General features: G+C 37.9%; 1 protein-coding gene and 1 long non-coding RNA gene across 3 annotated transcripts in view; both read right to left on the bottom strand.

The window, feature by feature from the left end:
- LOC139789641 (uncharacterized) overlaps positions 1-12,424 on the bottom strand; it is a 354,871-nt gene that overhangs the window by 137,987 nt on the left and 204,460 nt on the right. The gene's annotated exons all lie outside the window — the stretch shown is intronic.
- Positions 1-12,424, bottom strand: part of SNX24 (sorting nexin 24) — a 94,616-nt gene that overhangs the window by 6,845 nt on the left and 75,347 nt on the right. For both annotated transcript variants that reach the window (XM_071732216.1, XM_071732217.1), the window contains one exon: positions 964-1,058. In XM_071732216.1, the coding sequence (XP_071588317.1) occupies positions 964-1,058 (95 nt within the window). The remainder of the gene's footprint in view (positions 1-963; positions 1,059-12,424) is intronic.

Raw genomic sequence — 12,424 nt, forward strand, 5'->3', positions numbered from 1 at the left:
ATTACAGCATCCATTTTATTTGAACTGATTCACTATCTATCTATCTATCTATCTATCTATCTAGGAAGTGATGGGGCACAGTCACACTGAGGATATTGGCTGATGTCATTAATTACAAGTGAAAACTAAAGTCTGTCAGCTTCTGAATTCCCATGGACCACAGAAAACTCTGAGTCAAAGGGGGCCTCAAAATTATGCTCACTTTTTTCGAACTGCCTTCTTTCCACTGTAGATCCACACAGTCTCACCTGAGGTGGAAAAGGGCCACACAGCTTTCTGGGGAGCAAGTTCAGGTAATGCTGCTACACTTTGCAGCTACTTCAGCTCGCACAGCAAAATAAATTATTCTCTCTAAAAACCATACAGCTGCAGATGGTAACAGGGCTTTCAGTCACACTGTTTTGGGGTATTCATATAATCACTATACTCATCACAACCATATTAAGATTCCCTTCTTCCATCCTGATCAAAACCCTACCCAGAGGAAGGACAATGGGGTCGCTGGAGTAAATGTCACCAGAACAGTGAAAGATCTCATTTTCAAATTCAGAGACAGGAATCATAAAATTATCACAGAGTGAAATTCTATTTTGTCCAGATACTATGACCATAAAACACATGCAAAGGCTTTCTATGCATCTTTAGTGAGTGTGTATGAATATATAACAAAATTCATTTCAGCAGATACTTCAAGATCTATGAGAAAATCCCATTTTTCTCATTTAAATTCTCCTTTGCTTTCCAAGAATACTATATTAAACCTCACTTCTGTCTTGGAGAAGCCTAGATTTATTTTACCACCTTTTGGGGATATATAAACATACTTAACATGAACCTATTGCTCATTTATTTTACAGTCTTAGAGGCGGCAGCAAGACCATTTTAAGTCAATGGAACAGTATCAGCACTGAGTGGACATGGCTCTTTTGGCTTCCATGTTTTTTTCAGTAAGTAAGAGCTTACCCACAGCTTTCTGCTTTTGGCAAGGTAGGTACATGGCGGACGTTCAGGAAATCAAGAAATATTTTAGGGAGCTCTTCATTTTCTAATATGACTGTCTGTGAAAAAAAAAAAAAAAAAAAGACACAATAGATACCCAAGATTTTTCAATATCTTAAGACACCATAAACTTTTACTCAATCTGCCAAAATATCTCCTCCTTGCAACACTTCTAAGTTCTCCTCCATTTTTTACACTTATTTTGGAGGGCTTCATTTCAGTAGGAAAACCACAGTTCTTAACGAATCACATATAAATACATTTAGTTTATCCTACAACATTCTTCATCTGCTATCACTAGTGACAAGCTAGATGCCTCCCACGCAAAAATATCTGATTCTGGAACTATATTATTGGCAAACTCATTTGTGAATACAATTCTGTTTGTTTAAAATATAAACCAGCTACAGCTCAGTGCTTTTGTGTTCACCTCAAAGAAGACTTCTGCCTGGCACATAAGTGGAAAATGGAAGTCTTCACTTTGTACAATTTTATTAATGCATGTCTTGGTAATGCTAGCAAGGGAAACTGTGCTTAGCTTAAAAGATCAGCTTCTGACATTCTCCTTGTATCTGCACTGTGACTCCTAATAACAAAGCTCTGACCAAAGAGCTGCTGGCTACACCTTCCACATGCTTCCACAGCAATGATGTAATTGCTGGATGTAATTCACCCTCTGTTTTTCCAGTGATGAGACAATTTTCAGCAAATTAATTGCAAGTACACTTAAAGGTACACAGCAAATAAATTAGATGCTTAAGTGCACATTAACAATGAAACAATAACTTTTAAAGAAAAACAGGTCTATGACAGATAAAGAAGCAGACCAAAAATAATTGTTGAACTTGAATTTTCACAAGGCATTGAAACAGTTCATAAACTCAACCTATGCCTCACCTGAAAGATTAAGCCCACACTTATTTACTGTTCATACTGTCATACCCTCTGGTAACACACAAACTGCATATGCTAATGAAAGCCACAGCTCTTTCCTATGGAACTTTCCTTCGTAAAGCCCAGATAGGGAATGAACATACGCATGGAAGAAATTTAATTAGATTTATAAATAAAGCCACTTCTACAAATAAAACTATTCGAGTTCATCCGTTCATCCTCACACCCTATATCAGAAGAAACAAAATCTAGAGAAAAAACAAGACTGGTGATGGGAGGAAACATTACTCTGTTTACATTCAGGAGGTAACATTCATGCATGTGTATTCATTTATGTTACAATAACATTTGGTATATAGAGAACAACAGAAGCACCAAAAAAAAAAAAAAAAAAATTAGGTTGGAAGAGACATCTAGAGGTCATCTAGATTTTATAGCATGTTTTATAGTAAATGGTTTCATTATTTGTGCAATGAGAACTCAGTGCAAAAATTACTTAAAAGATGTGCATAAACATAAGAAAAACATTTGAAAACATATTTGAGAACTTGCCCTTTTTTTTTTTTTTTGTTATATCTGCAAATTTGGACTCAGAGTCTACATTCCTTCTACAGCTGAGGCTGTTACTAATAATTTTTTTAAAAGGAATAGGGAAAAATGTAGCTCTGGAACTTTGCTGTTCTAGATTTTAAAGGGTGAAACAAACACAGATGTCTGAAATGCTGGCAAAGGTTAAGCCTTCCAGTTCACCTCTATGAAGACGCTGCATTAAAAAATGACACTTGGTTTGCATTCTGCAAAATCAGCACTCTGCTACTGTAAAATTTATTCTGCTTGCAGGTTATGCACAGAAGGAGGGGTGGATGCATATTCAGAGGGTGTGTGAATTGCATAACAATATGTATGATTTGCTCAAATAAAGCCATCTTACTAATTATATGCAATGAAGAATTGCAAAAAGTTGTACAAATATATTGAAGGGTTTTCTATGCTTACATGCTGCTTCAAGATTTATACCTCCTGATACCTTTTTCCAAAAGTTGAGCTGCCTGGTGAGGCTGCTGAATAGAACAGTGACTGTCAGGGAAGAAGAGAGAAGTTCTTCCAACAGCTCTTACAAACCTATTTGTTTCTATTAACACTCACTCTAAATTAATCTCTCATTCTAATTATTTTTGTGCTTTGTTTTGTTTTTTACCACATGCATCAAGTCAGCCCAAGCCCTGCTAAAACTGTCCCAATGAAATACATTTCACAAAAAGGTGTTAGCAATAGTTTTAGCACGCTAATCCATGTAATTTGCTAACTGTAAATAACTCTGTTTTGGTAATGAAGAAACTTGAAAAATGTAGGCATTCCAGACAAGCAAAGGCAATTTTGGACTGCACTGTATTTTTGATGTCACTTCTCTTGATTGGGAATTTTATTATTTCCAGACTTTTATGGAGGGAGGAAAGACTGTACGGAGGAAAGAAGGATTTTTGAGCTTTTGAAACGGAATGGAATGTGACATAAATAATTCAAATTAAACAACGATACAAGTTAATGATCCTAATAAAGGGGCAATTTGTCTTCTGGCTGCTCTTCACTTCATCTTTGTGACCCAGCACATAATCCAGCCATTTACTATATATTGTAGAAAGCAAAGGGAAAAAAAAAAAAAAAAAGGAAAAAAATGGATTAAAGGGATTAAACACCATCCCCCCAAACCCAGCCACGCTGGATTGGGTGTGTCCATCTAGCTGTATTCCAAAATGAGAAAAACATAAGCATTCTTTGTTTCTATTCCAGTGTTAAAAAGAATACCCTTAAGTCAGAAATACATATTATCCAAATTGGATTGATTTACATGGAACAACCCGTAACACATGAGAATATTTACTTCTGACTGAAAACTTGTAAGAAATACATCCACTACCTACACTTTGTTGTGTAATGTGCTCATTCATACACTTTGTTTCAAGTGAATATTTGACATGGGCTTGTAAATAGGTCTACAGCCCTGTTTGCTCTGCAGCCAGAAATGGAAAGACATATATTTTCAAAGAAATAAAACCTCACTTTAGTTGGTTAGTAATATGATTTTTTCAAAAATCTGAATTCTACCGAGATCCAAGATCATAGCAATGAATTTCAAATATGGGCCCTGGAGTGCTAATATAAGGAAAAAAAACCCCAAACAACACAGCACATGTATTTCCTTCCTACAATAAATTAAAAAAAAACCCAAAACCCCAAAACACCTAATATAACCTCTAGCAAGTGACTTGGGAAGTAGCTCCAGAAGTACATTTTTCAAGCTCATTGATTTAATCTGAACTAAGAGTGTAAGCACCATACTTTCTCAGAAAACCATAAACGGTGTTTATCTGTTACTGTCACACTTTAATGAACTACTCTGTGCTCCAGGAAAAAAAAAAAAAACAAAAAAAAAAACACACAAGGGAAAGCCTGATGTTTACATCAGCAGAAATGTCTTTTTCATTGAAAGGGAGCAGTTATTATTATGTAACACAAATCACAAAAATCCCAATTTTTCTACCTTATCAGTTTCATAAAATCATGTTCCCTAAGGATGTCATTGATTAGTTGCACATGTTCTTTCAGTGTCATCTGAAATACTTAATTGTGGGTTATTTTTTCTCCTTCAGCAAGTAAAATATAGTCACAAAATTGCAAAGGGACTTGTTCTGCCTTAACCTTAGCTAGATGCCATCATGCAGTGGAAAACAGTGTTAAAATATCACAGGATAATGCTCTCCAACAAGGGAGATATATAAACAGCATAATGATTTCCCACGAGTTTCCTTTTTAGAAAATTGTCACTAAAGCCATGGTAAATGGTGACATATCTTCACAGAGGACACTGTGAAATCGAACAGTGGCATTCTAGTTAGGTCCAAACCTACTCATCAGCCAATTATACAGTAACTGAACATCTTGCTGAAAACCCGAACAAGACCACTTTGCTAACCTTAGGAGATCATTCCACTGGAATGCATAGTTTTCTCTCATTTTTACTATTATTATTGTTGCAGTTTTAAATGAAAATGTAAAAATTAGTCATTCCAAAGCTCTGTCATATTTTCTGCAGGTTGCTGGAAGAGCTATTGCAGAAGGACAAAGGAGAGATGAGTTACAAGGTTTTTAAGAGTCCTTACAGACATTTCCATTCAATCGGGTTTAGTTTGAAATGCTGTACTGTTAGGGTGAAAAAGTTCATGACAGATTTTCCTCTCTTCACAGGGAAAGATGTTTCACAATACCTAATTCAGTGGTGCAGCTAAAATGGGGGAGAAGAAAATCAATACATTCCAGCTACAGTAAGTAGGCTGGAGTGTCAGTATCCACTGGGACCAAAACCCACATCTTTTAGAACACTTTAAGAGTCTCTATTCTTCTATTAACCTGCTTTTCCTGAACTGCTTTACACAATCCCATGAAATGATGAAAAGGTTACCAAAAGAACACATTAACTAAAACCAAGAAGATAAAGGAACTGGACTTCTAGTAGCAGGCTTTGTACTTTAAAGGGTACAGTATCTGCTATCCACTGTGAGGAACTGTGAAGGAACTCACTGTCTTCTGCAGTAAATATGTTGCTGTAAGTTTTCAAGGAGAATTATGTCAAAAAATTTGTCACTTAAGTGGCCGTAGTAAGGATTCTCTGCTTTTCATTACTACCAGAAACATTCACTGATGGGCAGTTTTGTAAGAAAAGGGAAAGGTTATAAAACCCTACACAGAGATACTCAAGAAGCATGCAAATGCACATACAATGATACAGAAGTGATGCTTCATACGAAGCATCAACTAGCTAACACTCCCAAACTACATATGAAATGGAAGTCAACAGCAAGAGTGCCACCTACACAGTGGAGCTTGAAAGGGAACAAGATATTCATGTATTATATGCCCAAACACTTCCAACAAAGATCTTCAAGTTACTATCTGAAAGCTAATGTAAAGTGACAAAAGTAAAAATTAATAAACAGAAAAAAAAAAAAAAAAGGCATAGAGAGGAATTGCACCTCTGAATCTCAAGACTGGAGTACAGTTGAGAAATTCCTGCACCAACTTTCAGATCAATCTGTTATAATTCCAGTGATCTCAGAAGTCATCGGATACCTTCTGAGTGACAAATCCATCTGTCACAGCTTTCTCCAACTACACAGAGGATGAATAAACTAGATGGAAGGGAAGCCAAACAGGTTAAATGACTGCCGGATAACCACTGAAAATATGTAAGCAGAAATTCATTACAGTGTTTATATTTCTGTGTCCACTGACTGGAAAAGGGGAAACATAACACCTCAAAAGCGGGAAGAAGGAATATATGGGTAACTACAGGCCAACCAGTCTTACGTCTGTGCCCTGCAAGATCATGGGGCAGATACTCCTGAAAACCATGCTAAGGCACATGGAAAATAAGAAGGTGACAGCCAACATGGATTCATTTCAGGCAATCATGCCTGACAGTTTGGTGTCCTTCTGTGACAGGGCTACAGCCTCAGATAAAGGAAGAGTGACTTATGTCAATTTCTTAGACTTCTGCATTTGATTCTGTTCCTCACAACACCCTTGTTGTGAGATGTGGACTTCATGGATGGTCCATTGGGTGGATGAGGAACTGGCTGTATGTTTGCACACAGAAGTTGCTCCACTCCAGGTGGAGTTCAGTGACAAGAGATGTTCCTCAGCAGTTGGTATTGGGACCAGCACTGTTTAAAATCTTAGTTGGTAACATTTACACTGATACTGAGTGCACCCTCTAGCATGTTTGCCAACAATACCAAGTTGTGTGGTGTGGCTGATGCACTGGAGGCACAGGAGGCCATCCAGAGGGTTTCTGACATACTTGAGAGGTGAAAATTGTATGAAGGTCACCAAGATCAAGTGTCCTGGCTATAGGTCAAGGCAATCCCAAGTACCAATAAAGCTTGGGAGGAAAACAGGTTAAGAGCAGCCTTGACGAGAAGGACTTGGGGTATGTTAATGAAAAGCTCAACATGAACAGGTGATATGAACTTGCAGCCCAGAAAGCCAACCATATCCTGAGCTGCATCAAAAGAAGCGTGGCCAGACGGTCAGGGGAGATGAGTCTCTCCCATCTACATCACTCTTCTAAGACCCCATGTGGAATTCCAACACAAGAATCACATGGACCTATTGAGAGAGAGTCAAGAGGAGGCAAAGATAATCAGAGGGCTGGAGTACCTCTCTTATGAAGACAGGCTGAGACAGTTGGGGTTGTTGAGCCTGCAAAAGAGAAGGCTCTTGGGAGATCTTAATAGCAGCCTTCTGGTACCTGAAGTGGGGCTTTAGGAAAGTTGGGGAGAGACTTTTGACAGAGGTGTGTAGTGACAGGAAAAGAGAAAGCATTTTCAAGCATTTAGACTAGATTTTATGGCAAAATTCTTCACTATGAGGGTTCTGAGACACTGGCATAGTATGCCCAGAGAAGTTCTGGATGCTCCTTCCCTGGTTACGTGCACAGACAGGATGCATGAGGCTTGGAGCAACATGGTCTAGATGAAGGTGTCCCTCCCAGTGCAGGGGTGTTGAAACTAGATGATCTTTAGGGTCCCTTCCAACTCAAATCATTATGTGATTCTATGATAAACTATTAACATTTTAATGTAAGGCTCACCCAACCTAACTTTAAACTGTTTTCATTGATTTTATTAAATTTTATAAAAACTTACCAAGTAAATTTTAAGATAGTGATTACTTTGGTGTAGAAATTTATTACACAATTGCATGTCTAACCAATATTTAATTACTAAGTGCAGAGTGGTTTATCTTGAGGCTCAGTGATAAAATATAATCCATTTGATGTGAAAAATTCAATATTGAATTTTTCTTTTTTTGAAAACTGGGAGCATACTGTAGTGGGAGTAAACAGTGACTTTCTCTGCAGCAAAACAAGAGACCAGCCCTTGAAATGTTAGAAACAAAGTGCAACAGATTACAGTCCCTTTGAAAAATAAAAATGAAAGAAAGCAGTCAATGTGATTTCCTGAGACACTTTCAAAGGATTTGAGGTTAAAACAAAGCTAGATGAGAAATGAAGAAATCAACGGAGCAAAACAAAAAGAAGCAGAAGGGCAGGATGAGTTAATAATATTTTAAAAAGTTAGTAGGAACAAGAAAGGCTTTAAAAATGAGCAACAGAAAAAAAGTAGTACAAAGAGTAAGCAGAGGCATTAATGACAGATACCAAATTAACGTTGATTTTAAAACAGCTGTAGTCTTTCTTAAAAGTCAATGGACTGCTACGACAACAGACAATTAACAAGTAATTAAGACCGTGTCAATAATGTTGCTGATAACAAACAGGTGCAGGAATACCTTACACAATATATATACATATATATATATATTTATATTTAAAAAAAAATATATATAAATCAGTAGATCCAGAAAATACACATCTAGGACTGTAAAGAAATCAGGCAGTTCTGCTTGGAAAAGTCTCAAGAGCACAGGGGAAGAGCATTCAGAAGAAAGCGACCATTAAATGGTAACGGTCCATGATACAATAGGTAAAGCAGAAGAGGTTTAGAATTGCAGTACTTTTTTTCTGAAAGCTTACATGAACTAAATACAAATATGTTGTAATAAAAAAAAACCCAACATTCAAACTGCAAACTATGGAAAGTCTGGAAAACTGGTAAGCTTTTTGGTTCTCCTGCACAGTCAGATGCTGTGCTCCTTTTATGCTGATCCTTGTGCACTGGGAAGGAGGTGAGATGGGAAAAAGAAGCAAAAATCCACAGTAATGGATCAGATAATAAAAGATTATCATAAATACATACTCTAAGGAAAATAAAGCTTGTACAGAAAACAACAGTCCCAGAATTTTCAAACTTGCACTTGTTTCTTCAGTCCTGAGAGTGCTCCTCCTCTAAGTATGGAGGTGTAGTGCATGTACTTGGCGCAACAACTTGAGGCCATTTTCTCTTGTTATGCCACTTGTAACCTGGGAGTAGAGACCAACACACCTAATCACAGCCTCCTGTCAGGCAGTTGTACAGCGTGATAAGGCCTCCCTAGTCTCATTTTCTCCAGGCTAAACAGCCCGAGTTCCCTCAGGCCCTCCTCATATGACTTACTCTCTAGACTCTTCACCAGCTTGGTTGCCTTTCTCTGAGCATGTTCCAGAACCTCAATGTACTGCTAGCAGTGAGAGGCTCAGAACTGAACACAGTACTCCAGATGCTGCCTCACCAGTGCTGAGTCACTTCCCTGCCCCTGCTGGCCACACTGATACAGACCAGGATGCTGCTGGCCTTACTGGCCACCTGGTCACACTGCTAGATCATGTTTGACCAACATCCCGACGTCCTTCTCCTCTGGGCAGCTTTACTCTTCCCCAACCCTGCAGTGTTGCCTGGGCCTGTTGTGACTCAAAACACGGGACATGGCACTTGGGCTTGTTGAAACTCCTGCAATTGACCTTGGCCCATCAATCCATCCTCTCCAGGCATCCTGCTGAGCCACCCTACCCGCAAGCAGATCAACACTCCCACCCAGCTTGGTGTCACGTACAGACTTTCTGAAAGTAAACTTGATGCCCTCATGCAGATCATTGAGAAAGACACTAAGGAGAACTGGCCCCAGCACTGAGCCCTGGGGAACAACACTTCTGACAACCTGCCAGTTGGATTTAACTCCATTCACCACACCTCTTTGGGCCCTGTCATCTAGCCAATTTTTTCACCCAGTGAAGAATACACCTGTCCTATCCATGAACAGCAATCATCAACCCATCAGCATTCGTCACCGCCAGATGTAAACTGAACTCTGAGAGTATAATTCTGTTCTTCCTTTTTTTTGTCTGAAGCACAGAGTATTCCTCTCAAAGACCTAAGGTAACTCACTGATGAGTTTTCTGAATTAACATTGGCTTACAGAATGTCTAAGGCTGCTTTAGAATCAGAGGATTAAAAAAATCATTAGAATAATTTGAAAAAAAGAAAAGAGTACCATGAGAGAACTGGGGATTTTAAAACTCATATGGCTATGTAAGGGAAGTTATTACTAACTACATTAAGGAGTAGAAATAGTGGAGATATGGATAAATATGTCTGGATGGAAAGAATCACACGGCTGCTGTGAAGGGAGATCCAGTTTCAAAATTTACTGCTATTCCTGAAACAATCAACAAGCACAGATAAATGTGGCCCTGTTGATAACTTCTACTTTCATTTCCAAAAGACTGTTGACAAAGGCCTTAAGGTAACCCCAGCAGCCATGATCCCGGCAAAGATAAGTAAGTAGTTACAAGTCCTGAAAGAGAGGTTAGGAGAACACAGTCCAAAGTGATGCATATCAGAATAAAATAACAAACAGTGATAGACTGACTACTAGTGATCAGAGGAGTGAGATTCTGGAGGCTACAATAAATCACTCAAAAGATAAGTTCACTTTCCAGCAAAAATTAAAAAAAGCAAATCAGAGGTGTATTAATAGCTATAAGAAAATGAATCAAGAAATAATCTGAAATTATTATGATATATTATTACTATAAAATGGGAAGGGCTTTATACAGAAAGATGGACTTCTTTGTGGAACAGGTATTTGAACCACAGGCCACAGGACATTGAAGATGCTAAGCCAGATGAGTTACAGGGTTAATAGTAGTCCACAGTGACAGATGGCTCTCCCAGAGAATGAAGATGGAGCATGGCTGGAAAGGACAACTCTCCTCCTTCCATTTCATTTGACCATTCAGATGACTGGAAGAGGCTGCTCCCACCTGTCAGTCCTCACCAGCAAAGCCCTATAGTAAAAGGCAATTTGTCAGCTTTTGTGCATTCATAACATCTCTACCTCCTTCTTCTCCCACTTGAGTGGGGGTGGAGGTTTGATGAGGGGACACAGGAGCTCTGCCAAGGAGAGAGGACTGAGCTGGAGGCTGATTTGGTAGGCAGACAGCATCCCCATTTACAGGCAGTGAAGATAAAGGGGTGATGCAGGGATGATGACTAAGCATCTCTTTCTTGCTGTCAATTCTGAGTTTTATTTTAGAAATACACATATTACTTACAGATTTGCAAAGCCAAATAAGATTAGGACAAAACGAAGATAAACAGAAAAGAGTTACTGTAACAAATGCAACAGACTATTCTCTACCTCAGTAGAGAAACCAAGGAGCAGCTCTGCAGCATGACCAACTTTTTCTTGATAGCCCAAAATCCCCACTTTGGATAATGTCACAGACTATTCTGTTAAGGCACAGATACTGGACTGGATGTTGGATTTTTTTCCAGATAATGTGGTTTTGGTCAAATAACACAGCTTCTTAGAGGTGAAAAAGCTGAGGAAAACACTGAAACATTTAAGAATACCATTGAAATAGCATTTTCACTTCTGTTTTCCTTCATAAGAAACATGAACTAGATGACTTTTAGAGTTATCCTTCTAACCCAAATTATTCTATGATTCTTTGATCCCAGAGATCTAACTGTTTTTGATGGTTTTGCTGGGAACAAGGAAAGAGTCATGTGGTTGATGAACACTGAGGAAGTTAGCCATGAAAATAAGTCTCACTTTCCACAAGAACGACAGCCATGCAAATGTCATAACAAAATTATAGAAATAATTTGAGGATGATTTCCTCACCTGCATTGATTCCACAAAGTATGGTAACAAAAATGCTGTTCAATTCTACAATAACTTCTTATTTTGTCTCCTTGACATTTTCTTGTCAGAGGTTTTGGGTTAGAGTAAACTCCTGAGAAATGACTCAACATTCCCTTTGAAACTAATTAGATTAAGCAGCAGGTACCCACTCCGAAGTCCAAACAAGAGAATGTAGGAAGCACAGGGAATTCACTGCACCTCAGGTTAATGAACTCATTGTGTCATTTTTGCAGAGGAAAAGAAGGGGTAAAGTAGCTGAGCAAATATATTTAGCTTTATATGGCAGGGATTTTTTTTTGTTTTATTTTTTAGTTTCTAAGGTTTGTTGCCCTTTCAGCATGAAATGTGGTGTTGAATAAGGACTCTAAGCTATTTTGCGATGTTGGAAGAGTAACTACAAAGAAACTGATAAGTTTGATTTTAAATAAATATCTGAAGTTTACATTAAATTTTACTCACTTTAACAAGAAAATATATGTTGCATTTGCAAGACCTGTACTTATATTTAGTGGCAAAATAAGGTAAAAAACAGGTTTTTGTTTTTGTTGGTTTTGTGTTTTTTTATGAATTATTAATATACTATCAACTTACTCTAATATCTTAATTCTGTAGTTAATGAGGTGGTTGCTTACACAACAATAACGAAGGTCAAATTAAGTTCTGATGTACTAATAAACTCAGAAATTATAGCGACAGGGGCAACTGAGAGATAAAATAGATATAATTTAATTTGTGAAAGCAACTACTTTTTTTACAGAACCACACTAACAGAGAAAACTCTGTTTAAAAACATGCACTTTTCCAGGTCCCATTTGATTAATTTCTGTTTTTAATAATTCTTAAGTTTAGAACATTTCTCTAGCCCCCTAAGTGAGCAAGATCC

The sequence above is a fragment of the Heliangelus exortis genome, chromosome Z, assembly GCF_036169615.1.
Source record: "Heliangelus exortis chromosome Z, bHelExo1.hap1, whole genome shotgun sequence".
In the NCBI taxonomy this organism is placed as follows: domain Eukaryota; kingdom Metazoa; phylum Chordata; class Aves; order Apodiformes; family Trochilidae; genus Heliangelus; species Heliangelus exortis.